At 45.5% G+C, this 27415-nt stretch overlaps 1 protein-coding gene across 1 annotated transcript in view; it reads right to left on the bottom strand.

Moving 5' to 3' along the window:
• The window catches only part of LOC121192825 (nuclear receptor coactivator 3-like), a 56691-nt gene that overhangs the window by 3321 nt on the left and 25955 nt on the right, over positions 1-27415 (bottom strand). Inside the window, exons 2-22 of the mRNA XM_041054735.1 lie at positions 21934-22027; positions 15234-15341; positions 13921-14081; positions 11602-11702; positions 11328-11502; positions 9128-9310; positions 8605-8691; positions 8312-8452; positions 7680-7827; positions 6823-7343; positions 5603-6723; positions 5266-5398; positions 4383-4541; positions 3886-4116; positions 3442-3547; positions 3163-3334; positions 2490-2816; positions 2124-2222; positions 1039-1285; positions 547-724; positions 203-407 (exon numbers count right to left, since the gene is read on the bottom strand). Of these exons, the coding sequence (XP_040910669.1) occupies positions 203-407; positions 547-724; positions 1039-1285; positions 2124-2222; positions 2490-2816; positions 3163-3334; positions 3442-3547; positions 3886-4116; positions 4383-4541; positions 5266-5398; positions 5603-6723; positions 6823-7343; positions 7680-7827; positions 8312-8452; positions 8605-8691; positions 9128-9310; positions 11328-11502; positions 11602-11702; positions 13921-14081; positions 15234-15322 (4584 nt within the window). The 5' untranslated portion in view covers positions 15323-15341; positions 21934-22027. The remainder of the gene's footprint in view (positions 1-202; positions 408-546; positions 725-1038; positions 1286-2123; positions 2223-2489; positions 2817-3162; positions 3335-3441; positions 3548-3885; positions 4117-4382; positions 4542-5265; positions 5399-5602; positions 6724-6822; positions 7344-7679; positions 7828-8311; positions 8453-8604; positions 8692-9127; positions 9311-11327; positions 11503-11601; positions 11703-13920; positions 14082-15233; positions 15342-21933; positions 22028-27415) is intronic.

The raw sequence follows: 27415 nt of genomic DNA, 5'->3' as shown, positions 1-27415 counted from the left end.
AAATCTGGCCAATACCCACTCGATTTGCCAGACGCTTTTTGTCCCCCATCTCTTAACAGTGAAATTGTTATGAGAAGAAATTACAGCAAGCAACAACACTTTCACTGTACATGTGATGATGTCAGCATTGCTTTAAGATTTAAAATAAAACCGAGGACCTGTCCTTTAAGTATTCAGACTCTTCAGACTCCTTTACGCATACCTGATCAGGTCCTATAGGCATGCGTCCCATCACCATTGGGTTCATACCCATCTGTCCTCCCATCTGGCCCATGTGTCCACCTCCTCCGCTGGCAGGCATGCCCCCGTTCATCATCATGCCTCCATACTGCCCTGGATTCCCCTGCTGCCCAAACTGCTGCTGCCCTGGAGGTCCCTGCTGCCCAAACTGCTGCTGAGGGTATGAACTGATGAAGAAGAGAGACAGGAAGGAAGAAGGGTTAAACTGTATGCATTCAAGAAGAGAAAAACTGCAGCCAAACTCTCTCCACCTCTCTCCTCCACTGACAGCTACATGTAGTGCCCTACATGTGTTTGATGCCGTACCTGTTGCGCCCCATGCCTCCCTGTGACCAGCCTTTCATATCCGCGCCCTGGTACATGGGACCGCCCTGTGGGTGCTGTTGCATCATGGGGTTTTGAGGCCCCAGGCGGCCTGGCATCATGGCATTAGGAGGACTGCCGCCTGATGGGCCAAACGAGGGGTCTCCTTGCTGTCCCATTCCTGTGGGAATAAATCATCCAGCCTTAGCTCACTCTTCTCTTCACAGAAAACAGATAATAGCTAATTGATAAGCATGATAAATAAAGATAGATGATTATCCTGTAGCCTGGGAGTGTGTTCTGATACTTACTATCCCTTCAATAACAATATTTGGTCTGACTATAAAAAAACAGAGACAAGGGAGATGTACACAGGCAACCTTCTGACAATTTTTTTTTTACAGAAATCTTCCTTTTTACATGAACCCTGCAGTGCACAGACTCACCACAAGGGAGCAGCAGTATTCTATTGGGCACCCGGCCCAGTAAGCTCACCATAGTTCCCACCGTAGCCAAACTGCTGGGGGCCTGGCTGGCCCATGTTTGGCCCTCCCATAGGGTTGTCCATGCCACCAGGAGCCGTGACATTTGGAGGGGGGCTGAATCCTCCAGCAGCCGCAGCAGCCGCCGCTGCCGCCTGCTGCTGTTGCTGCTGCTGCTGCATCAGCATCATCATGCGCTGCCTCCTCATCACCATCTCCCTGCTGCGCTGAGCCATCATCTGAGCATTGATGAAGCCCGGCTGCACAAAACAAACACATAACCAGAGAGTTTGAGAATGGTTTACATATGATAATATTTATAGTGTACTAATATTTCATAAAATGTGTATGTTATAAAATATACAATGATAAAAATGGGTGGATGATGGGTGGATACACTGTAGTATGGTTCACTCAGCTGCAACAGTCAGATAAATTCAGAAAGATATAACACTTGAAAGTTCTATTGACATATTTAATGCAGCTTTTATGATAAGAAAAAAAAACATTTAAGCTGAATCAAGATAATATGATTTTACACCAGAGATGATGACTTTACACAGCTTAAGTCAACAGGCACAGTGTCAGCCACTCGCCTCATCTGATACGGAGATGAGTCTGCAAACAGACAAGAGGTTGAACATCTCGTCCTGTGGTGAAGTCATAACTTGGGAGCTGAAGCTCAAAATGATGCTTAAAATTGATATGGTGATGATGATGATGATGATGGTCAACTGCTGGAGGAAGTAACTATATTCCTTTAACCTTAATTTAGACATCACATGGCCAATATTTGAACTTCTCCCCTCTTACAGCTGCTACAGATCACTTCCTGTCACAGGCCATCACACTCATGAACTTTCTTTTTCTCAGCCATGTGAAGTCTGAGCTTGTGTGCAATAATCTTGTAATTCCTCTTACAATTTTTTATATATTCTTTGTAACAGCTGCATCTTTGTATGTGTTTACATACTTGGAAAACATAGTAATAATAAAATATGAAAGAAAAGTCTGTGACATTTAGTCTCACATCACCAATACCAGAAATCTGGTCATTTATGTGTTTAGATATAACCAAAGAGTTCTGTTGTCATCTACCTGTCCTCCCATGCCAGGCTGCATGCCAGGCCTCATGCCAGGGTTTCCTCCCGGGTTCTCCATCTTTATGCCCATGCCCTGCCGCGTCTGATTCATGAACTGAGGGAAGAACATTAAACATGAGATGAAGAAGCAAATGTAACTCTGACCCTGTCCAACTTCTAGAACATATTTACAGGTTAATCCTCTGTACTGATGATGATCCACTATTTTGGCAGTTAGAGCACAAGAAATCTACTAAATGGACTGTATTTTTTTTTAATAGCAGAAAATTAAATTAGACTTAGAACCATACTGGGACAACTAGGACACAAGCAAGGTATTTTCATGTAAGCTTTTTAATCAGTGGGCTTCCTGTATTCATACCTGCTGTCCCTGCAGCCTCTGTTGCAGCTGGAGTCTCATGGGCTTGTTGGCAGTCATCATCCTGGGTCTCATCATGTTGGCACGGGGGTGCCCCATGCCCCCCATTCCACCCATACCAGGGAAACTGCCACCTTGGCCCATTTGTGAGAGCATGGGTCCAAACCCCCCCTGCTGGGCCTGACCCTGCATGGGGTTCCCTCCATAGCCAGACTGCATCGGCATGCCACTGGGTCCGGGATAGCCCTGTCCATAGAGAGGCTTCTGGTCAAGCACCATGGACGGGTCCTGTCCTGGAAAAGGCTCCATCTGCTGCTCTGTCCCCTGGGTCTGGAGCAGACAGGACAAGAGGACAAAAAGAGAAGTTTGTCAAACTTCTCCATCTCATTGATTAATTTCCAATTGGTTGGCTCCGTAATTGTCTTTTTCTAAGCAGCACAGACGGATCCCTCTGGGCTCATCTATCTCCCTTCAGTGACAGAACAGTCTGAACACGGTGAGACATGACTGAAATATCTAATGCAAAGATGAACGTAATGCTCGCTTATGAGTCATGACATGAAGACCTAATCTTTTTTTTTACTTTTACATCACCTCTAGAGGGATCTAGAAGAGGACAGAGATGAGTGTATTGTTTATCCATCTTTTTTAAAATCTGACCTTAATATGACCTTACCTGGCTGACAAGGTCTGGGATGCCAAGGGCTCGGTCTATCTCCTCCAGGGCAATGCCATCTGTGTTATTCAGCAGAGAGTCCAGCTGGTCCAGGAGAGCCCGCTCATCGCTCTGACCTTCACTGGTGGTAGGAGGCACTAGAAGATCATCCAAGGTGTTGCCGAACTGCCGTCTATAGCACAAAGAAGCTCACCATAAGATTCGCTATAAACAATTTATTTGGTTAATCGTAACTAGTTATTAGTTATGAATATGGACATTAAGGGATGTTGCACTGACCTGTTACCCTCCATACCCATCATAGTATCCGGCCAGGAGGGGGACTGGTTGGGCTGGCCCTGCTGGCTGAAGGGGCTCATACCCATGCCCATGTCAGCTGAGCCTCCTAAACATAAAAGACAGTAGATTTTTCATTTATACACACACAAGTATCTGAGCAATCAGAAGCTACAAGCCAAATTACTGTTTCCCAGATGTTAGCATGCTAACAAAATACATTAAGGTGTTAGACTTGTCATTGGGAGCATGCTGACGTTTGTGTTTTGCTCAAAGCATCACTGTATAAGTCTCGCAGAGCTGTTATCATGGCTGTAAAGTCTTAAGCTCCCAGGTTTTCCTATATTTTATTATTTTCACACTTCTACCTATTTTGGTTACACATCTTCACATAACCGTGCTTATGATAATTTCTTGACCACCATCAGAACCTGGCAACAAACATACCCATATCCATTAGCTGTTGCTGCAGCATAGACCTGGTGCCTGGTACGCTGTTGGAGCGACTGACCATGGGTCCTGACATCATGCCCTTGCCATTGTTGTACTCCATGCCTGGGCGCATCATGGAGGGGTGTCCTGCTGAGCCCACAGGACTGGCACTGGTGCGGGGCATGCCCCAGTCACCTGACCCCCCCATGGGAGACCTCTGGGGAACCATGCCCCTGTTCATTGGTCCTGGTAATGAATAAACACCAGATGTGCATGTATCAGAACCAAGTGTTAAAGGAGAGCAGTGTGGCCCAGTCTCGGTCCTCAGCACTTACCTCGTCACAAATCTGTGTTTTAAAAGTTTTTCTGATAATAGATTACAACAAAATCTCATGTAGTCAAGGACCTTAAGTGGGTAACACATACCCTAATAATAGTGAGGGGAGGGAGGCAGAGAAAAGGGGGGAGATGAAATGTGCTGAATATAAATGTTGGGCGACTTGAACACACACCCATGTTTCCTGGGTAGCCGTCTGGGCTGCCCATCATGTTCTCCTGCTTGATAAGCATTGGGCGTCTAACTGCTCCTCCAGGCCCACCAGGAGGTTTCCCATCCATGGACATGGCCCTCTGGAAGGGCCCCCGAGGTCCCGAACCCATTCCTGGACTCCCTGGAAACATAAGTATAGACTCATTGGGCAACTGGTTTATGTTTTTTCTCAGAAGTAGGTAGAAAAATGTCTGTGTTTCATAATATCTCAGTATACTTGAAAATATTAAAATCTTTTAAGATAAGGTTTTTATAATAATATCACCTTATGAATTCATAAATTAATATGTAAAGACAACTGCCACCGAAACCAACCATAAATAATTAACACTACTTTCGTCATGTACTTCACTGTGCACTTTTCCAGCAATTCCCTTTTAAACAAATGTCTTTGAACTCTTCCATCTCTTCAGCCTTACCAGTGTGGTCTTATGAATCATCATTTATTCAGAGAGTGAGTGTGTTATTTCTTTTTTTCAGGAGAAAGCACACTTTCAAACAGCTTTTACCATCAAGCTTTGCATTTGCATACAAACCACTGAATTTCCCAATTAAAGTGTTATATGATAATGGCTATAAGCAGCAATGAAATGTTTCCACTCCGAAGCAGCTGCAGACATGTGGCCATAGTATAATGTTAGCAACTGAAAACTTCTTTTTATTGCTAAAAGTGCTTTTAAATTTGTTAAAAATAAAGTTGTTGCAATAGAGAAACTGGATGTTATTCCAGCTACCCAGAGAGCCATCACACAGTGACGCCAGATGTTGTTTCACTGGATATCATAACACCCACCCTGCATGTAACTGTCACTTCTGTCATGGGCTTTGGTCCTTGAACCACTTACCCTGCAGGCTGTCGTCAAGGCAACCCTGAGGTTTGGTTCCTGTGTCACTCGCCCCTCCACCTCCAGCCTGATCTGGGTAAAAGTCAGAGCTTGAACCCCTCAGATCTCCGAGGATAGACTCCAGGTTGTGCAACTGAACATTAAAGATAATCCAAATTAGTCATTGCGTGAATGTCGATAAAGATTCACTTTCATCCAGATCATAGGCAGAAAGTCCAAGGATCAGCTTACCTGCTTTTGACATAACATGTCTAGACATACTCTGTATAGCTAAATGTCAAGAACAATATCATTGTTGCATTTAATCAATTATTAGTTAACCAAGAAGCAATCTTACATCATCGGGTGGTTCTGACTTGATCTTGCTCTCAGGATGCTCGGGTGCTGGGCCCGGCCCAGATCCGGGGCCATTTCGTGGAGGGCCGCCAGCGGCCCCTGGAGGTCCCTTCCCCTCTAGCTCTTCGAGTTTGGGCTTGACATCCACTGGCTCTTTGGAATCATCCTTGTTGAGGAGGTAGTGGAGGAGGGCGTGGGTCTTCTCCTTCTTGGGGCTATGTTGCTCCTGCTTAGGCTCCGTGATCAACCCAGGCCCGGTCCCGGCCCCTGACCCTCCTGTTCCAGCCTCACTGCCCTCCTGGCTCCCAAGTGACACCTTTCCTGTAGCCTCAGCTGTGATTTTAGCTACTTCATCTGGGGTATTGCCATTTTGAAGAAGCTTGTGGAGGATCTTGTGCTTCTCCTGCAGTGAACCTGTGTAGTGGGCTGATGATATCGATGTTGACACTGCCCCTGGCCCAGCTGCCTGGCCTGGATTGGCACTGGCTGAAGAAGAGGAAGAGACCCCAGTGGATGAGGGGCTAGTCATGCCTCCAGTGGGGTCCTTACTATCTGATCCTGCTGGAGTGCTGCTGTTGGTTGGTGGGGGTGGTACAGGGGGACCTGTTGGACCACTGCCACCTATTCCCAGTTCCTCAGTCGGGGAAGTCAGCAACTGCAGCAACTTCTTATGCCCCTTACTGTCTGGCACCCTCCTAGGGGGTTCGGCATTCGCCACCCCTGCCTCGTTGCTTCCCTCTCCAGACTCTTTAGTCGCTGTAGCTGCCTGGCTGTCTGGTCGGTCTCCAGAACTCTCAGCCTGAGGATGCTGATGATGGTGGTGATGGTGCATGGGATGGTGATGGTCACTCGGCCCAGGCCCTAAGCCTCCTGCAGGGCTTTTGGAGCCATCTTGGCCTGGTTTGGCAGGCTGACTGGGCTGAGAGGAGGAGGAGGAGGAGTGGATGCTGGGAGAGCTGTCTGGTTTGTGGGCTGGCGATGGGGATGTTAGGGTGGAGGGGAGGGAGCTCCCTACTCCTTCACTGATGGCTTGTAGGGCGTTCAGAGAGCTGCTGGAGAAGGTGGTAGTGCTCCCTCCACTTCCTCCACCACTGCCAATGCCACTCATAGGAGAGTGTATACCTGGAAGAGAAACATAACTCATTAAATCTAATCAAACAAATAAGTCAGTCAAACCATTAATGATGCTGACACTAAATTTCTGGACACTGACTGACTTACCTCCTGGTGAGAACTGGTTGGCACCCATTTTTGGGCTCCCTCGGTTCCGGGGTGACATCAGGAGTCCCTGCTGGGGGCCACCCATTCTCGGGCTCCCCGAAGGACTGTTCATGCCACTGAGCCCAAATCCACCACTACTCTGAAACGGGGGCTGCTGTGGGTGCTGCTGCATGCCTTGGCCTGGGTGATTCATGGGACCCATCTGATTCATGTGCCCCACCTGATTCATCTGCCCCATCTGATTCATCTGCATCATGCGGTTGCCCATGCCTCCACCTCCACTTCCTCCTCCACCGTTCCCTCCATACATAGAGCTGCCGCCCATTGGACCCATGTGAGCCATGTGGCCCTGCTCGTTCATCCCGAAGCCCCTGTTCATGCTGCCCATGCCCCCCATTCCCATCCCCCCACTGGTGTTCATGTTCATTTGGGCATTCGGGTTAAGGCCGCCCATGCCCTGTTGTCTCATGGTGTTTGGCATCATGTTCCCACCCTGAGCTGAGCGGTAACCATTTGGTTCTCTGTGTGGAAAGAGAAGGAAAACAAGCATGAGGTCTGAAAAACTCAAAAACCTTTAAAACACTGTATCCCCCACAGTAACCACTGTCAGACTGTAATGGCTCAGCGTAAATGCAACAAAAAATAGCAGCTCATGTCTGGAGTCTTCTCCCTGTTCACAGGACACTGGTAAATAAAAGCTACTTCAACTACTACTTCAGCTAGTTGTGCAGCATGAATGCCTTGGGTTCCCTCGCATAGATATGATGGAAGTGCTTTTTTTTTTAAATCAATACAGCAAATGACACATCCTTTGCTGTGTTTGAATAGAGGATGAGGAGATTTTCAGTTTTTCTGACCTCTGTAGTAGATGAGTGGAGATGAAGCCTTGCGGCTCGTTGCTCATGGGATGACGGTACAGTTTGCTCTTGGTCTGGGCTGTGACTGGAGTGCCATCGGACAGAGAGAAGCGGTACAGGGGCGTCTCGGCGTGACCCTGCAGAAAGGCTGCGCAGACAGATAAAACGACAGATTAACACCGTGAAACACTCGTCTGATAACAAAGGTCATCAATCACTTCCTTTACGTTAAAACCAACTCTGTGATTACAATGAGGATCAATGTTGTAGTGCTTAGACATTCATATTCATGAGATCAATACTGATACACTAATGCATGAGGTGTGTGTTTATGTATTTATCCAGCAGGTCTCATTGAAATTCAGTTTCTTTCTGAAGTGAAGTCTGACCGAGATAGGTAGCAACAACAAATTAAAAACTAATAATTTCATTCAGTGAATACACTGCTCATAGCTGTAAGTATAGCAGTGTAAAATAGAAGACTGAATACACAGGTAATTAAATAGAGCGACATCCTGATGATTTTGCCTCAAGCTCTCTCACTGTGGATTTAACAGCTTAACAAGGTGAATTCACTAAGTTTGAAGCAGTTCTGCTGATTCTAGGTATGCGCGTGCTTATGTGTGACCCACCCTCATGGTAGTGGCGTTTGTGAGACCACGGCTGCCCGTCACTGTGCTGCAGGAACATCTGAATGCAACGTCTCAACAAATCCTCCCAGCCCGGACGCATCGACGCTCGCAGAGAGTTTTGGTCGATCTGGATCAGTTTACCTGCCAGTGAGGACAGAAGGAGGGCAGAAGTGGAGGGAAAGAAACAAACAAGAAGGATGAGTCAAACCTGTTCATGGATAAAAAATGAACGTCATGGCCTGTTTGAGCTTCTTTGTTTGTTTAGTGAGGATTTAGTGTGTGCAGCGCCTCACCTGAGAGCTCATGCCGGGTATTGAAACTCTCCGTTCTCTCTGTAGCTGTCACACGACGGGCCACACAGATCATACACGACTGCAGGTCTGCAGGTGAGAGGAGAGGAGCATCAGTAATGTTTAATGATCACTGTGTGTACTTAAGGCTCACATTTTTTAGGTTTTCACTGAAAAATGCACAGGAGCAGATTTTACACAAATAAATGTAAAGGTGGTTTGGGCTCTGGAACTTAGTCTTTTTGAAGTAGTGCCAGATGCATGTAGTCAACATGTAAAGTCCTATATCATGGGAAAAGTTCTCTTTTTTGTCACATTTTTCACATGTAGTAAATTGATTCTTTTTTGTCAGTGTGCGGGTATTTTTAGTATGACATTAATCCAATTCTACCCTGATTTTTATGTGTCTATCACATAAATATTCTTTCAATAAAAGAAATTTGCCAAAAAAACATGGATACTTGTTTTTAGTGCACTAAAATCACAAATTAAAAGTGTGTACATTTGTGTGACTATGCCAGCGTACCTTCTCCTTCCTCAATCATGGCCTTGGGCTGGGTGAGAGCAAAACACTGCATGGTCTCGTAGCGTGGCCCTGCTGGCCCCTCCTCCATGGGGCCGTGGACGTGGCCGAACTTGACCAGCATCCGACAAGTGAAGGTGTGACTCTTCTGTCGGGTTGCCTCGTTTCCCCACGACACCCCATTTACTGAAAGGAAACACAAACGCAAACAAACATATGATGATGTGATGACAGAACTTTACACTTGGGAGTAAAATGGAATGAGCATGAAACTCCTGAGACTGAAAAACCACATGCAACTATGAATGGACAGCCTGTAATCAAATATCACAAACAGCTCACACCCTGTCCTGCTATGGATTCACTCACACACACACACACACGCCCTCACACACACATAAGACAACAAGCAAAACAAACAAACCACACTGCAACATGAATTTTCCCTCTTAAACTGAGTAGCAGAAGCCTCTCCTGCTGTTCAGATCCCTGGCTAAATGGACCATAGGATTAATGTAGCCAAGGTGTCGATTTCCAATATCTCTCCCTCTCAGTCTGCTCTGCGGCGGGCAGAGGCCAGGGACACTCAGCCATCTATCCTCATTTAGACCCTGACTCCTCATCAAGGCACATACACACACACACACATTTAGACTGGGTCACCTTCACAGGAGAGAGGGAGGAAGAGGAAAAAAAAAAAGAAGAGGCAAACTTCAGAGAGACATCCAACTGTCCTCCAAGGTCTGTGTGAAGCCTTATCGGGGCCTTGAGTTGGCTGGAGGTTTCTGTCTGGCAGGTGCAGGGAGGATACAAGAGAGAACCCAAGAGGGCGAGACATGTCGAGGGGGTAGGATTTTAGTGGTGGGGAGGGGCGAACTGATAGCGAGAGGTGATTTAACAAGGCCTTGGCTTTCTCTCCTCGACAGAGAAAATACAGCACAGTCTCTGGGGCCGACATCTCCCCTCAGACGCAATTAGCCAACAGTGAGGCAAGACAGAGGGGTCAAAAAACACACTGGTCAACAACAAAAGCTCACTCCATGTTTTGTGCACGAGTGTGTGTCTGTTTTTGTAACTGTACTCGTACGTGTGTGTCGTGGGGTCTTTTGTGTGTGTGTGTGTGAGTGTGTGTGTATTTAACTGTAGCTGGCGTGGTCAGCGGTCATCCCACAGGAATGTGCAGAGAGAGCGCATTTCATTCATGGGTCCAAAAGATAATGAAGAGGCAGAGCAGCAGAGCGAGACACAATGAGGGGTGGGAGAGCAGAGGGAAGCAGGTTGAGAAACAGACAAGCACAATATTCATCTTAGTAGGCAGCCATATTAAGTATGAATGAAGCTGAGAAAGAGTGAGTTGAGAGAGGCACAAGGGACGCTCGGAGGAAAAGTAGATAAAAGATGAGTCTTAAAAGATAAAGAGGGTGAATGAATAAAGGAGCGTGCATGGGGAAGAGGAGGAATAAGTGAGAGAACGTGTCAATGACATGTCGGAGCCGCCGCTGCTTAGGAACATTACTGCAGAGTTAATCAAGTAGCAGCTTCAGCTGAGCACACATATCCATAATTAATCAGCTTTATAAATAGTGCTCCGTGCACATGCTCATGGGTTTACACGCACACACACAAACACAAACACACACACAAACACACACACACACACACACACACGCAGAACGTTCAAAAACTGAAATCTCATCACTGCCATAGGTACGTAAATATACAAAATAAAACATACATATGCACATGGAAACACACAGTGAATTAAGTAGAGGAAAGTGTGGAGGTGCATTATTCAGCAGTAAGTAGTTTCCAGATGGCTGCCATGGGATCTGAATAGAGCTCAGGCCTGTTTTACACTGTCTGGACCACTGAGTGTGACTGACAGCTGCGCTACGCTCTGCCTGCTTAGCACAGAGTGGGTGGGTGCTTCCGTGCACGAGGGTTTTGTCAGGTGTGTGTGTGTGTGTGTGTTTGTGTCTTTCTGAAAAGCTCTCATGCACATGAACAGGCTTCCCAGTTGCTCCTCATTATAATGAGAGAAGGAGTTAAGAACGGATGAATAAATAACTGAGTGAGTTTACGCGGACGTGTGCACGGAGTTGCTGTAACCTCTCGAAGTTTGTTTTATACCGTCTGAGCAGACGTGCAGCTTCCCTGCGAGTGTGTTTATGTGTATAAGTGAGTGTGTGTGTGTGTTTCTCACTGTTGTTCTTGGGCAGGTTCTTGTGGAACTCCTCCCTGTCGTCCTCATGGAGAATGTTGTACACACTGGTGTTGATGAGCTCCTCCTGTTTGTACTGCAGGTACTGTGTCACGTTGTCCGACACAAACACGATGCTGCCCTCCCGGTTCACCACAAACAGGAAGCCGTCCAGAGCCTGAGCGGAGCACAGCGACAGGAAGTCACCACCGGTCAGCTGGCCAATGAAAACCTCCAATGAATCATCCGATTTAGCAGAGTGGAAAGTCAGACTCACCTGTAGCAGGAGCGGCCCCAGGTGGTCCTTGTCGATGACCCCCTGACCTGTTGAGGACACGTCTGACTTCTGAACATCGTCATCGTTGGATGAAGCTTTTCCTGTAGAAGAGGAAAGGGAGGGAACAGAGAGGAAATACATTACTGAAAAACAACACAAGCAGCCACTTCAAGAAGCCAAATAAAGCGCAAGGTAACGATACCTGAAACCAGAAGAAACAGCCAGTCACGCACTACTCTAGTTGCACCAGCAGGGGGCAGCGTTTCTCAATCTTCACTTTTTTTTGTCTTTTTTTTTTTTTGGGGATTTAAAACTACAGGTGAGGAGGGAGACGGACGGAGGCAGGTTTTTCTGAGGAGCCCGTCAGGAGGAGTAGAGGGCTGGGTGCATGTGGAGCAGGTAGCAGCCGTCCTCATGCTTTATATTCAGTGTCAGACTCTGAGGGACTGTCTGGTAGGCTGGGGCTGAGAGAGAGAGAGAGAGCGCGCGGGAGAGAGCTAGAGAGGCTCTGGAAGCTGTAATGGTGCAGGGGCAGGAGCAGAGGCACCTGAATTAATGGAGGGGCTGAGGCTGACAGTGGGAAAGAAAGACAGACAGATAAAGAGAGAGAGACAGGAAGGACTGGGGCTGAGACAGAGCAATGTGGATGGAGATGATGCTGGGAGAAAACGGCTGGTGTTTGGGCTGTTGTATTAATACAGGGCTTGGTCTGAGAAAGAGGCGGGGGCTGCTCGGCTACAGGAATCATTCTATCTGATTAGCTCCCAAGGGGCACAGATACCCACACAAAGAAAAAAAAAAAGAGCCATTGCTGCCTACAGCCAGGCTCTGTGAAGTTAGGTAGAGAAGGACTGAAAGAAAGAGGGAGAGGAAGAGGAGAGAGAATGAGACAACAAGAGTGTGAGAGAGAGAGACAGAAAGAGAGAGGCTGCACTCCATCGGTTCTCTCAATATCTTAAGATGCTGGGGGCAGACCTGAAGATGCTGCAACTCATTGTGCTGCAATACAGATGAGACATGAGGGGGGGAAAAAAGCAGGGAAGCAGAGGAGGAGGAGCAGGATGCAAGAGCAGGGTACATTAAATCCAAGTGAGATGAAGAACAGGAATGACTGTGGAGAAAAGAACAAAACGAAGACTGGCAGAAAGCACAACTGAAAGTGAGAAGAGGAGAAGAGGAACAGGTAGAAAGCGAGAGACGAGTCTAAACGCCAGTGTCATTATGTCTTCACTTCCTGTAACTATGGCAACCTGTCAGCAGCCAATCAGGGCCAGCTGTAGCCTCTTCCCCTTCCTGTCGAGGTGGCAGACACTGACTGAGCCGAGCAGAAACACAAGAACAAAATTCACCACCGCCCCCCCCCCCCCCCCCCCCCCCCCCCACTCCCCCGATCTCCAGAAATTCACCTTGAACGGAAATATCTAAACTGACACAAGTCCGGACGCAAGAGTTAAAAATGTCCGTTCTGCACTGACGGTGCATCTGCAGAGCAAACGTCTCAGCCCGCAGCTTTTTAAAGTGTTCACTGCACAAATGACCGCTGCATAATGGAGACAGAACTATGACAACAGCAGCTGTAACAGAACTAATAATTTGGCAGTTCAGCAGAATGGATGGGCATGTGATTACCTGCAAACGTCCAATTAAACAGCCCCCGGTGAGGCCAGCGCACAGCTGTGCATGACCATAATACACATGCACGCACACACACACACAAGTGCACACACACACACACACGAATGACAGGTTCACAAAGCATTGCCAATGTTTCCTCCCAAACATAAACAGTTGAGGCTGTGAAATTTGTGGGAGATGAATGACTGATTTGTCCTTGCACCTGGGCTCTGAGGCATGTGTGTGTGTGTGTGTGTGTGTGTGTGTGTGTGTGTGTGTATGTGTTTTTGTTACTTCTTTGGGACCTTTTTTTCCGGTATAAACACAGACCTTGTCGGAACCATTACTCCTCAAGGCAACCAAAGCCTGGTCCTAATCACGCAAAACGTCATTTCTGAGGTCCTGATGAAGGTTAGGGGTAAGGTGTGAATTGAGGTTAGGTTAAGATTAGTGTTAGGGATTAATTGGTTATGGTTAAGGTTAAGAGTTTGGGTTAGGCTGTCAACAATGAATGAAAACCAGTGGAATGTACTAACAAGGATTGCAGCGCAAACTTGTGTGTATGTCTATATGAGCCCAAGCTGTCTCTTCCCTCGCTTCCTCTCTCTCCTCAACATCTTACCGTACGTTTCCCTACGTGCAGTGCACCTGTCTGGCTCCAGCCTTCAGTAGCCTTCAGGTTTTCAGACAACTGTGTCCACTCACCCTGCTCTTTGATCTGTCGGATCTGGCGCACCGTCTCTTTGAGGATGGCACATTTGTCTGGTTTGACGTTGAAACTGTCGATGTCGCTGAGGTTGGCAGAGATCAGCTCTGCCAGCTCCTCTATGTATTTGCTCTCCTGCTCCCGACGCTTCCTCTCACACCTGCAGGGGCCAACGTGCAGAGATTAAAGCTAAGCTAATGCTACTCCACTTTTCTCAAACTGACAGTAGTGTTTTCATGTTCGAAAACAATTCAGAGTGACGATGAAGTAGACAGAAAGTTGTTCATTTGAAAAAGCACGGCAACTTGTTGCTCTATGGGACAACCAAAAATTTCCCAGTAGAAAAGGCGGCATTGGTTTTAATTGGAGCAATTGGTTGGAGCATTTTCCAGCATGACTGTATGTTTGAGAGCTGCACCTTGCTGTCATTTACTGATAGCAGTAACTGAACATTACTGAAACGAGCTTCCTGTATTATGCATCTTAAAGGAGTAGTTTTGGAAAATACACTTATATGCTTTCTTGCTGAGAGTTAGATGAGAAGGTCGATATAGTGCTCAAGTCTGGGAAACAGCTAGACTGGTGACAAATCATGTTTTTTGTGTGGGTTATGTGCTGGACTGATGTCTTGGCTCAGTGTCTCGTACCAAGAGATACTTTGACTTTTCATTCTTCTCCTTGTATTTGTGCATGGTTTAAATAAACAAGATATAATGTTTTTATTGGAGAGCTTTAGATGTTCTGGTACTTTGGACAGAACCAGACTGGTTCTTTTCAGTCACTATGCTAAGCTAAGCTAAGCTAATGGGCTGCTGGCTCCAGCTTCATATTTAGAGTATAGACCTGAGAGTGATATCAGCATTCTGATCTTACTCTTGGCATGAAAGTGAATATATGTGTATTTCCCAAAATGTGAAACTTTCTTTCTAAATTACTACACATACAACCTATGCTATTTTGCATAGTATGAGGCTGTTGTCATGTGGCTGTTGTCGTGTGGCTGATGTCGTGCGTATATTGTTTCTGTTGCAGTCCCACTTTTTTTCACCCAACTGGGATCAAAATGTTCTCTACTTAATTGAATTTGTGGTTTGGAGTCAGTGTGTAAATTGTGAAATTCATCTTAAAAAGTGCTTTTTCTTCCAAAGCTACATAAAAAAAATCTTCTTATATGTTTTGCACACAGTGTGGTCCTCCCTCATCACGGCCTATATCAACAAAAGGAGCCACGTGGCCCAGGCTACAGAAACCACTGACTCAGTAGCCCACTTTCCTCCATTTCCCCTTTCTTGTGCTTATCAGACACACTCACCCCAGACCAGGAGTGTCACAAGTGGAGAGCTTGCGTTTCCGGTTTTCTGAGCTCAGAGGCTCCATGGAGTTCTCCCCCAATCCACTCATCGTGTACACATATCAGCACCTGAAAGGAAGAAGCAAACAGATTCACAGGTGTGAATAGGGCTTTAATACAGATAGGGGAGGGATTATATCGTCCCTATTAGCCTTTTAGCTCTTATTATATAGGTAATTGTGAAAGGAAGAAGACATGGGAATCTTCCTTTTGAACTCAGCAAAAATAACCAGTACAAAGGCAGGTTGTAAAGTGGATACAGTGCAAAACAGTACACAGCAGAGTAAAATATGCTTACATCATGCAAATCATATTCTCCTGGCAGAGTCTGACAAACATAAACATGTCTCGTCTGCCTCCTCCTCCTCCTTCTCTTTGGAGAAAATGAGAGTAAGCATGTGAGGTTGTGTTCTGTTTGTGTGTGTGTGTGTGGGCCTGTGCATGTATGAGTTCATTAGCTCATATGGTACATCCACACACGCATCCACACACAGGATTAGCAGTGTCTCTGATGATAAGCCACGCTGCACAACTAACCCCGTTAGACAGCCGTCTGTCTCCCATAATGCATCACATTTCGTCTCCAGGAAGTGAGCTGTTAAAGGTTGCGGGGAAGAGAGGCAGATGGGACGAAAGGAGGCGAAGAGGAGGAGGAAGAGGAGGAGGAAGAGAAGGGAATAGAGGGAAGGAACGGAAGGAATAAGGGAGGGAGGGAGAAGCCGGTGTTGTGAAGTGAGCTCTGATTGGTCACTTTCTTTGCCACAGTGACAGCAGCTGACACTGGGGAAAGGTAGGAGGGTGGGAGGGAAAAGAGGATGGAGGGAGGGAGGGAAGAGAGGAAAGTAAATGACGGGTAGAGAGAGCACAAATATAGTGGGAGACAGAGAATATAAAGAGAAAATGCAGAGGAAGAAAAAATACCGGGGGGGGGATCAGAGCGAAAAGAGGCGGAGGCAGTGGGAGGGAGTGAGCCAAGAGAAAGAGAGATAAAGGCATGTCAAAGAAAGACAGGGGGGAAGGGGAACAGGTGAGAGGAGGAGGAATTAGAGGAGGAGATGTAACATTCAGACTGTCTGGTGTGTGTTTTGAATGCATGTGTGGCACACAGAGTGGGCTGAAAGCCTCCAGTACCCCTCTTAACCTTCACAGCCAGAGCGGCTTTTTCATTCCATTGATTACATGGTTATCCTCTGACCAGAGCACTGCCTCTCCTGCATAGCAAATCAGGCCAACGGCAGGGGAGAGATGCCGGCCTGTTATTTAATCATCGTGCACCATCATCTCAGGCTCCTTCTTGTGGGATCAGAGCAGAGCACGAAAACGTCTGATTGCGTTTGTTTTGTTGTCCTTGGACAAGGAATGTTCTAATCTTCAGTTGTGCGCTCTTGGCTCGCAACAAGATCATATCCGGCCGAAACAAGCGGTAAATACACCTTCTTATTGAGAAAGAATCAATGCGAAGGCTGCTTTTATGCATGTCTTCCAAGACCAGGTGAAACACAAGCGTATTCTCTTGCAAGACAACAACGGGGAATACTCATGAATCTTCTTCTAAAAGCGAGAGATGCTCTGAACATGTGCCGATCCTCTTGCTCAATCCCTCCTGCTTTGAGTTTCTTTCAAATTTCTCTTTTAATCCCTCCCTTGAGTCCCTCCCATCTGACTGTCTGTCTGTCTCGTTGCCTTTGTCTGGTTGCCTACCTGTATCTCTTCTTGCCTATCCTCCTGTCTGCCTCCCCGTGTGCCCGTCTACCTGCCTCCTCGTCTGCTGCTCATCATTAGACAAAACCCCCGCTTGCTGTTGTCTGATGAAACCTACCACAAGGGAGACGACGTAAAAAGCAGAGAGGGGAATGTACAAAGTCGGAGGGTTCAGAACTCAAAGAGCCAAAGCAAAGTGTTTGAGCGAAACTCCATCTTTGCTCCTCTGCAGATCGAGCCCGCCCGCCCGCCTGCCTATTGATGGAGTTCTCAAAGGGGGAGTTGCTCTAATTGCGGAGTGAATGAGGCGGCCCCAGAGAATGGTTGATTAGGAGGCTGCTGAATGCCCCAGGGAAATGGGTCACCTCCAGCCTGGCGCGGGCCGCCCGCTTTTCCAGTGCAGGGAGAAAGTCAATTACACGCCACAGGCAGTGGGGCCTGGTGGCACAGAGGCAGCGGGGCTGCGGTGGGTACAATACAGCAGCAGGGGGCAGAGGGAATGAGACACGTAAAGAGGGAAATGGGAGACGGTGATGGCAGTATGGAGGGCAGCAAGAGGGAGAGGAGAGATGGGCAAGAACATGGCAATTTAAGGGAGAGAGACTGAGATGGAGTAGATGTGAGAGAGTGAGTCCAGAGCAAAAAGCAAACAGTAAGCTAGGTTTTCTGCACCTGGGCTCATGCACATTTTGAATTACAGTTAAAGAAAACTTGGATAGAAATGCTGGATATTAAAAAAAAAAAAGCCTGTATGTATGTATATGATTGGATTTTACCAGTCATTTGCTAGCCAACCAGCTGATGGTGAAGCATGGATGAAGCAGCTAATGCCAATCATGTAACGTGGGTGCAACTCCATCTCTCTACCTGAAATAATGCTATGCTCCATATTTGGTGGAAGAAGCTGCGATGTGCCTCGGGCTATGGTGAAGTTTATGCAGCAGTATAATCAGGAGTTTTTGTGGGATGGCCGAGCATCCAACAAAAACAACCCCCAAACATTTTAGGCCTGAGCACAGGAAGGCTGACAGGTACAGGTGAGTGCATCAATGCAGGTAAGCAGCGCTGAACTTTCACACCGAGCAGGATAAAGTTTGGCCTGGTTCTCAACCCTGATCTTGACCTGAGTGATTTTAAGGGGTCACCCCCGTCACGCTGACAGTTGACCCACATATTTTCCGGGTCATTAGAAGGGTGTGAGAGGAGGATCGCTCAGGTCAACACTGCTGTGGCATCACCTGGGGTGAAGCTAAACTCCAGAGGTCTGCTACAGGACAGCAACCTGCCAGTGACCCCGGAGCCCAGTGGGAGCACTGCTCACCAGGAACCACAGATTTTATGGTAAAACCAGAGGAAACAGCTCACCTCATAAAGTAGAAAAGCATGCAATCCAACCCCAGTTAAGTTCACATGCTACAGGACGTGAGATGGTAAACTGACTTGTAGGAGATCTAATTCTGACTCACTGGCTGACAGAATATCCCCTTAACCAACACTTTGTTGAGGTATCTCAAAAACTAAAGGCCAGGCTTCACATTTATAGTGCCCTGAAGATGAATCTGAGTATATCTTGCTGAACCCTTGATCTTTCTGAATCAGGCCAATGTTTCCTCATGCACACAAGAAACATCAAGATATGAATCTAAAGCCTTTTTAATTAAAATTTATTCCTATGTGATCATATGCTGTATATGTAAAGCATTTTACTGGATATTATGATTTCCTCCATGTAGTTGGCATGGATGAGAAAGAGTGTGCTCCTTGGGTTATTATTGTGGCTGCATAAGAAGTTTTCTCTTTCATCCTCTTTTGCCCCACATGGGGAAAAGTCATGTTCACAGATTAAACTGACATGAGAAGAATCTCCTCAATATGCAAAATCAGCCAATTCACAGTATTACAGAATTTGTTAAACTGATTTTATTTTCTTGAAGTTTCTTAGCCTCATTTTAGCCTCACTACTGGTAACGCTCAGAATAACAACATTTTTATTACATTGTCTGTTTTGTGTAAATGGGGCACATGTGACATTTCAGCCTCTAGGTTTTCTGTTTAGTTTCAGTTCTTTATTGGAATAATCACAAAATGTTTTATCATAGCAAAAGAAAATTAAGTTTGCACAGAGATTTTGTCGTTGCTAACAATAACCCTGAAAAAGGTTGTAGAGTTTGTAAATTAAACATTCGATATCAGCTATTCATTTCATGGATATCAATCAGATAATATTTATTTTACAAAATGTGAACACTACACTAATTCTGTTTTAAATTTTCAAGAGGAGGGACAAAGTTTTTGCAGACAGTTGTGAACTTACCTTTAATTTAACACCAAATTCTTGACAACTTTCACAATTATGGCTTTGCAATGACTGCACATTGTGGAAATGTGCATGTTTTTTGTTGTGCTTCACTGTACACATTAAAAATCTTTGCAATAAGATGAGGAGTGCTTCAAGAACACTGGTGAGTTGCACTCACAGACTCTGAGGGAACAGACTTAAAATGGCTGAACAACAGCTAAAAACCTAAAGCAAAAAATTAGATTCGGGAAAACAGAAAACAAAGTGGAGAGACGACAGACCTCCCACGACAGTGTGAGTCACAGCAGAGGGGGAAAAAAACAATGCAACAAACAAGAATGTGTCGGAAAGAGTTACCGGGGGCAGATGACGACTGCATGGGAAAAAATGAACAAGAAAAAACATTAACTAGGCCTATCTATAATCTGTGTCGTACCTAGTCTGTACGCAGGCTGTTTTATTCCTGTCTAAACATCATCAGAAACAACCTGGGATTCCCCAGAGTAGATTCAGTCAATGTTATAGCTTCGGTCAGGGTCGAAGTGAAGCTCTCACGGTTTGTTGTTGCTAGAGAGCTAGAGGGAGAGGAGGGATGGGCTAGAGAGCTTCAAGGTTAACACAGAAAGTTTTGTAAATTTAAATGAAAAGCTAAAAATGGTGCCTGTTGTCTGTGTGGAGCAGCGGCTGGGCAGGCATGCTCATTAACCACCTCTCAAATGCTGAGATGGCAAAACTGTGGCACTGGCTGCCATCAAAATTCCTGTGTGTACGTTTGACAAGCGCCTCTGTTTCCGTTCTTTCTTTTTTTGGGGAGGATAAGACCGTGAAGCTGGCTGGACGGTCTGGGCAGGTTGCTGGCGACAAAAGGGAGGCGTAGAGAGGAAGGGAGAGAGGGAGGGGGAGGGAAGGTGACAGAGTTAGCAGGGCGGGTGTGCTCAGGCTGGGTGATGCAAATAGCCCCACTGTCGCCTCCCCCTCTGCCCGCCCGCCTGCCCACCCGCCTGCCTGCCTGCCAGCCGCTCTTTCATAATCTCTGTTGACAAAACAGAGGCACACGGCCCTGGTCTGGCCATGTAAAATCACACCAGTAACATGGCAAGAGCTGCAGCTGCTTTGCTTAGACTACTCAAGCCATGGTCAGTCTTGACTGGTTCATACTGGATGAAGAAGAAATTGGCTCCCAGTTCGATGTCTGATCCACACTGAATATTCTAGAGAATTTTAATGTCTTTGTCTCAAATAATTAAACTGCAGTTGCATCTCCAGATCACCCAGAGATGTATAAGTAACAATATGAAATGCCAAATAAATAACAATATAACAGAGACCTTTGGATGAATTAATGTACTTTTATATTATAAAATACGTTTATTTTATGACCATCATCAGTTAGTTTGGCATAGAGGATGGTATGTCTGCAATATCGATTTATCTGATTATTATCATTAAAACTGTGACAAATGCCCATCACAACTTCCCAGAGCCCAAGCTGATATATTCAAATATCACATTTTAGAAGCTGGAAAAAGAGAATTTTCATTTTTCATTTAACATTTTTAACCATTTCTAGTCCAGTGGATGATCGGTATACAACGGTATTCATAAGCCTCAGCTGGACGCGAAGGCATGAATTTGAGCAGTTTGAAGCAAATTCAAACTGCTCTGTCATTGCAACTGCAAATTAAAACACTGCAAGTGTAACTGTTGAGGTCAGCCCTCCGTTAATGGCCACCAAACTGCTAAGATTCTCCTTATTTCTGAATATATGTCCACAGGCTTGTACCTTTGACTTGAAGAACCAGATGTTTTCTAACCTTCTAACCTTGCTCAACTGTTGCACTAACGATTCAACCAGGAGAGTTTTATGCCCATTCAAGCATTCAAGAAAGGTTCCAACTGCCAGTCACGTGACATTATCTAAGCAAAAGAATGAATGGACCTTGAACAGCAGAACTAACTGCTTCCACTTTTTAAAAAAAAGTTTACCACTTTATACAAAGCTACCTCTCCCTCCTCATCCTCCCTGGTTTTCTTCCTGTTCATGTCCAGTATCTCCTCTGTCTGGACTTGGACTCTCTCTCCTCCCCTCTCTTAGCAACCTCACTACCTATACCACTCACTCCTGCCATCTGTGCAACACCAGCATGTATGCAGAAGCATGTGTGAGAATTCACGTGAACGAAAGAGAGAGTGTGGTTAAGTGTGGGTACATCTGTGTATGTGTGTGTGTGTGTGTTGTTGTTGTCACCTGCAGACAGGAGTAAAAGATTAATGCTCTCTTTCAGCCTCTGTGGCAGGTAGAGCACAAAGAATAATTTGACTTCTCCTCCTGTCTCCCTGCTGCCTTCCCACCCTTCATTTTCTCATCTGCCTGAAAATCACTCGCTCAACCCCTTTTTGTTTCCCTCTTGTTGCCGCTGCCGCCGCCGCTGCCACTCTTTCTCCAAAAACTATTCCATCTTCCAAAATCTAGAATCCAAACCTCAAATACAAAACACCTCCATAAAACATTTGCTTTGGAAAACACACATTGTTCTCTCTGCGTTCAGGTCAGGAGGATGTTGCAAGAATGTGGCAACAACAAGAAACTGTCTCTGGCAAACCGCTCAACCTAAACCCAGCAGGCCGTTACCATGCCAACCATATGGGATGTTAGCCCACCTTGTGACAGCGCCGAGATGATGATCAGACGATCAGATCCCCCCCTTCCCCTTCAGTCTGGGGGTGTGGTCCGATGTGGGCTGGTCAATGGAGTCTGGAGAAAAGAAAAAAAAAAGAAAAGAAAAAAAGTTCAACAATCATGCTCAACAGTGCACGTTCATTATGGTGATATTAATGAATAACAAGCGGCATTATTAATCAGAGGCCTGAAGACACATGCACAGGAAACTGCATTAACGGCTTAATGAGCAGAAGGAAATGTGAGGGAGCCGTGCCTCGCTATGTGCCTTTGTCTTCATTACGGGTGCACGCGTACAGAGCAAACATATCGTTGCTCCTGTGCATTTGCATTAACACACAGCTCACTCCCACAGCCAGACCAGTCACACACACACACACACACACACACACATATATACCCACCCACACATATGAAAAGGGATGTTGAACCACAAGTTTTACAGGAAACCAACCGGTCGAAACCTGAAAGTGACGACAGCGTGCAATCCACAATTCAGCCAGTCTCTCTAACTATAAAAGGTAAAAGACAGGGCTTCCACATCTTTTTCACTAAATGTGCACTCCAGATCCATACAGCTGGATTTAAATGTCTAGTCTGTCTTGGCAAATATCTCTCATGCTTTATAGACTTGGAGCAAGAGTACGAAAACAGACTATTAGGCTGAATCATCGCTGTAATCCCAAAAGCACACAATAGGCTAATTTGTGTCCATTTAGATCCTGATAAGAAACAATGTGTGTGTGTGTGTTTTGGACACGCTGAGTTGTTGTAGTAGTTCAAGTGTTCTGTCTGAACAATCATAAGAGAGTATCCTGTGGGGGGTAAAGAGTGCGTAACCATGGAGAGCCCTGGGCGTTTCCATGACACCCTGTCATCAGTGAAGCACGCCGCCAGGATGTCTCATGTTCAGCTGTCACTGTGTGTTTGTGTGTGTGCGCATGTGTATATACACGCTTGTTACCTCGTTGGGATCTTTTCCAGTATAAATACCAACCTTGTTGGGAACAGTAGTCCTCATGGGGACCAAAGCCCAGTCCTAATGAGGCAAAATGTATTTTCAGAGGTCCTGGTTAAGGTTTGGGGTAAAGTGTGAATTAATGTTAGGTTAAGGTTGGGGCTATGGTTTAGGTGCCAATAATGAATGCAAGTCAGTGCAATGTCCTAATAGGAAGAGCTGTGCAAACTTCTGTGCATGTGAGAGAGAAAGAGACAGAAAGTAGGTTTACTTTCATTTTCATAAGGAGGATGTGTGAAAGCATCGCGTGAGAGCGCACGTTTCTCATTTCGGGTTTTGTGTGTGTCTGTGTGTGTGTGTGTGAGAGTGTATGTGTGACTGACCTCATACCTAGCGTGCCTATGTTGTGTATGTTTACGCGCGTGTGTGTGCTTGCATGTGCCTGTGCACCATTCACCGTCAGCAACCTGACCGCTGGCTGCACCCATGATTAGGAGCAGATGGGAGACTGTTGTTGTATGTATGTGTGTGTGTGTGTGAGCATGTGTGTTGGGATGGAGGACGAGGAGGAGGAGGAGGAGGAGGAGGAGGGCAGCATGCTCTAGTTTAGGTGATGTATGGACTCTCACACACCAACAAAGACCCTCCTTGAACCAATGTGTTTCCTATTAATTGAAAGGGGAGAAAAATAGAGCCAGAGAGCAACTGCTTAAGCAGCAAGAATTAATAGCTCAGCTGTGACAAAGAGTCACTGACTCTATTTTTTTGTGCAAAAGTTGGGGAAAACTAAAAAGCAGCTCTCTGCGGCATCCACGAGCAGGGACAAGAGAACCTTCAGAGCAATCATTACCGCTCTTTGTGCTCACTTTGACACAGCTGTGAAAACCAGAGTGAATGTAATGTAGTTAACAGCACGTGGCGCTGCTCATACTGGCGTAAAACCTTAAATATGAAAGCAGTGTGAATGAGAAGATGAAGGTGCAGAGGTTGGGTCAGCGGAGAAATGTTGAATTCGCAGTTGTTGATGCCTTTTTACACTCCGCTCTCCACCTCTCAACACATTTCTGTTTATCTCCTCCCGCTATTCAGTAACTCGTCACCCGAGATCTAAACAAGCCACCATCTTTTCACTGTATGAATGTTTGTGCCCTTGTTTTTCATCAATGCACTTGAGCAACACAATAAATGTCTTACATAACAGCATCTTCCTCCTGTTAAAGCTACAGAGTTTAAAGTGTCAATACAAATGCAGCCAGAGTTCACAGTTTCATGAATATATCATGATATAAAAGGCACTGATCTGCTCTCAGTGACTATTCTGCATTTCAAAGCCATACGAGCATAAGAGACTATCAGAGCTGCTGATTTAACTCAGCGGTTAGCTTGTTGTGACTTTTGAGATTTCTTCCTCTTTTCAGATTGATATTGCACAACTCATAGCTGGTGAATCAATGTTTACTGGGCCTCTTCTTTGTTCCTAACAGTTGCCTTTTAATGCAGTTGAAACTTTAAACCTGCTCATTAGTATTCAACTTAATATGGCAGCACAAAATCATGCATCGTGGAACGGGAAAGATGTCTGTGTTTGATCAGCATCATCTCCTTTACCAATTCTTTCACTGTATTGCAGTTTCTCAGTAGTCAAAAGTAGCCAAAAGTCATGATTGGAATGAATAACAACGAAAGAGCAACCTGAGTTCTCCAGTTTTCCTTCTGGGCTCAACAACCCATCAATGGGGGTTCTACATTGACCTGCCCTCTGCCACTGTATTGTGTTGTAAGAGTTTCTGTTAAGATTAAGATAGTGAACTCACACACACACACACACACGCACACAGACACACACACACACACACACCTATCACCTTCAGCTGAACCAGGAAGAACACTGATAGCCATGTGCCGACTAACTGTGAACATTGCTGTTTGTGAGAGAGACAACATTTTTCTTTTGGTTACAAAGTCCATTTCAGTCTGGATGTGTATGGCACTAATCAGTTGCTGAGTAATGTCTGTCAAGCAGAGGATCCGGTCTAAACTCTAAACTAGTTCCTGATCTGAAATGGACCTGTGAAAACCAACCAACAGATGTAATAGAGTGTTTACATTGCAAAGTAATAAACCAGGAATGTGCGATTGGTCAATGTAGCACCAGATGATGCTGCACTACAACAAAGGTTAAGCCAGGTTCAAATTTATGCCAGAGCCCTCTGGTTTGGCGCTGGCACCACGCCAAACCAATGGACTGACACCGGTTAAATAAATGAAAGAACTTTGTTTTTTCATGCACTGCTTATGTCTGCCTAAGCACAGCCGAACTTGGACCATGCAGGCTCATACAGACTAGGAGACTGTTGTTGACCAGTTGCAGGCAAAACTTTACTGGAAGGTGGAAAGCAAGGCTTTGGGAAAATTTTATTCAGCTCTGCTTCAGTCAGCCTGCACATCGAACTGCCACCAAAGCCAAATACAGCTCTTCTTTTTGGTTGCAAACCCAGCATTAGGCCTGAACGCCTGGGGTTTGGGGTCAGTGGCATTTTACTGAATCTGAATCCAGTATCAGATCCTCTTGTTGACTCTTAAATGACGGTCTAGTTAATGACCACAGAGTCAATGAGACGAAGAACAGAAGGTAGCAAATGTTGATTAAATGGACCCATCACAGACTTTGTACAGCTCAGTTTTCTGTGAGTTATCTGAACCATGTATTAAAGACCCAAGTTTAGACCTATTAAATGGACCAGCTTCAATTATATATATGATGTGAATCCAAGTTTAGATTCGGACTCCTAAAACTGACGTGATGTGATTAACCCATTAACCCGACAAAAGCTGATGTTTCAATTTGGTCTTCCATCAAGTTACAAAATGAACTAAATAATTAGCTCCTGCTGATACAATCAGCCGCTGCTGATCTTTAATTTGAACCAGTAAAGTGACGCGAGGAATGACTACAACTGAGAAGTAGAGATAGACTGGAGATAGACTGATATAAGCTTACTGATACCTGGATAAGGGTATGAGTGCATGTATATCAGTTAATATATCATTGTTCCAATTATCAGTATCGGTATCAGCCTAAAAAAAAATCCAATATTGGTCAGGCTACACTATCTTAATGATTTTTCCTTCATTAGTTTTTTCTTGATAAGAAATTTGTTGGTGTTTGAGCTTTGCAAAGCTAGGTATTTCACCAAACAGGAACCAGATCCAAAACGGAACAGGCTTTCCAAAACCAACCCTGTGCATGTTAAATTGAGCTTAATTTGAATATACTAACACCTGCAGTCTAAAACCCAACAGGTGATAATAGACACACCCTTTGAAAAAACATTCATATCCAGCCAAAAGGATCTGCGCCTTTAAGAAATGTCTTTAGGCGACTGATAGATAGCCAAATGAAATTCAAGCAGATCCACAAGTTTGTTCTTTGTGAGCTTTATTCTTTCCCCTCTCTTCACCCCCGTCTCTTTTTTCTATAACAGGATTTTTCTCTCTATGCATCTGTCTTCTGTAAAGGATGTGAATAAGGGAAATTGTGTGCACTAGCCAGCATACACAACAGCACAGTGAAGAACGCATAAAAGTACATTGTGTGTAAGTGTGCGTGTGTGTACTTTGGGTGACTCTGCTTTAGTTTTGCTTCACCCAGTCCCCCCCTCCAACAAATCCAGCACTCACACTGGAGCAAAATAGGAGCCGAGCCACATCTTGGCACCTTGCCTCCTCTTAAACAAATCAGACCACATAGGCTAATAAAAAACTCAGAGTCCAAAGCTCGCCTCCACAGACGAGGGGGTACCAAAGAGGGGAGCCATTCTCAGCTACCTCGCGCCATCTAAAATGAACTTGTACGAGACAGAGTGTTGCTTTTCAGCCGGGACAAAAAGTGCCAGTCTCTCCACTGTCACCATCGTCCACACCCCCTTTTCTGCGCCGTTAAATTGTGCTTTGATGTTATATTGTTCTTAACTGGCCGTGCTAAAAAAAAAACACTCAATGAAAACAAATTGCTTCTTAGTTCAGTGACAAAGTGAGAGTGAACTTTCCATCTTTAGACCAATTACCACTATCATAGCACACAGCCTGCTGCTTCAAACTTCACACTTCAGAGAGGCATAAGAGGGGGTGGAGGATGAAGAAAAGCAGAGGGAAAGCGTCTGGCTCAGGGCAGAAATAGGCCAAGCAGGTCTAAAACTAAAACTCATCCAGCCATCCAGGGTGTGTCTGCTGTAGGCTGCCATCAAACATGCATTTACATATTCAAAAAAGGAAACAGGCGTTTGCATGAGTCATCCTTTCCAAGAAGGTAGAGGAAACCAAACTCGCAGCACACAGCACCATACTACAGCAACACAACAATGAATCTGCAGCAGCTAACTAAACTCACAGAGAGGACAAACTGTTTAAAAAGAAGTGACCATAAAAAGAAATGAAAGAAAAATTATTGTATCTGGTTTTTGTAATAATAGCTCGAGGCCACTTTAAAATGACTTGACGGTGCA

The sequence above is a fragment of the Toxotes jaculatrix genome, chromosome 2 (genome assembly GCF_017976425.1).
Source record: "Toxotes jaculatrix isolate fToxJac2 chromosome 2, fToxJac2.pri, whole genome shotgun sequence".
NCBI classification, from domain to species: domain Eukaryota; kingdom Metazoa; phylum Chordata; class Actinopteri; family Toxotidae; genus Toxotes; species Toxotes jaculatrix.
Note: the sequence above shows the minus strand (reverse complement) of the source record. Positions and strands in the feature narration are given on the sequence as shown.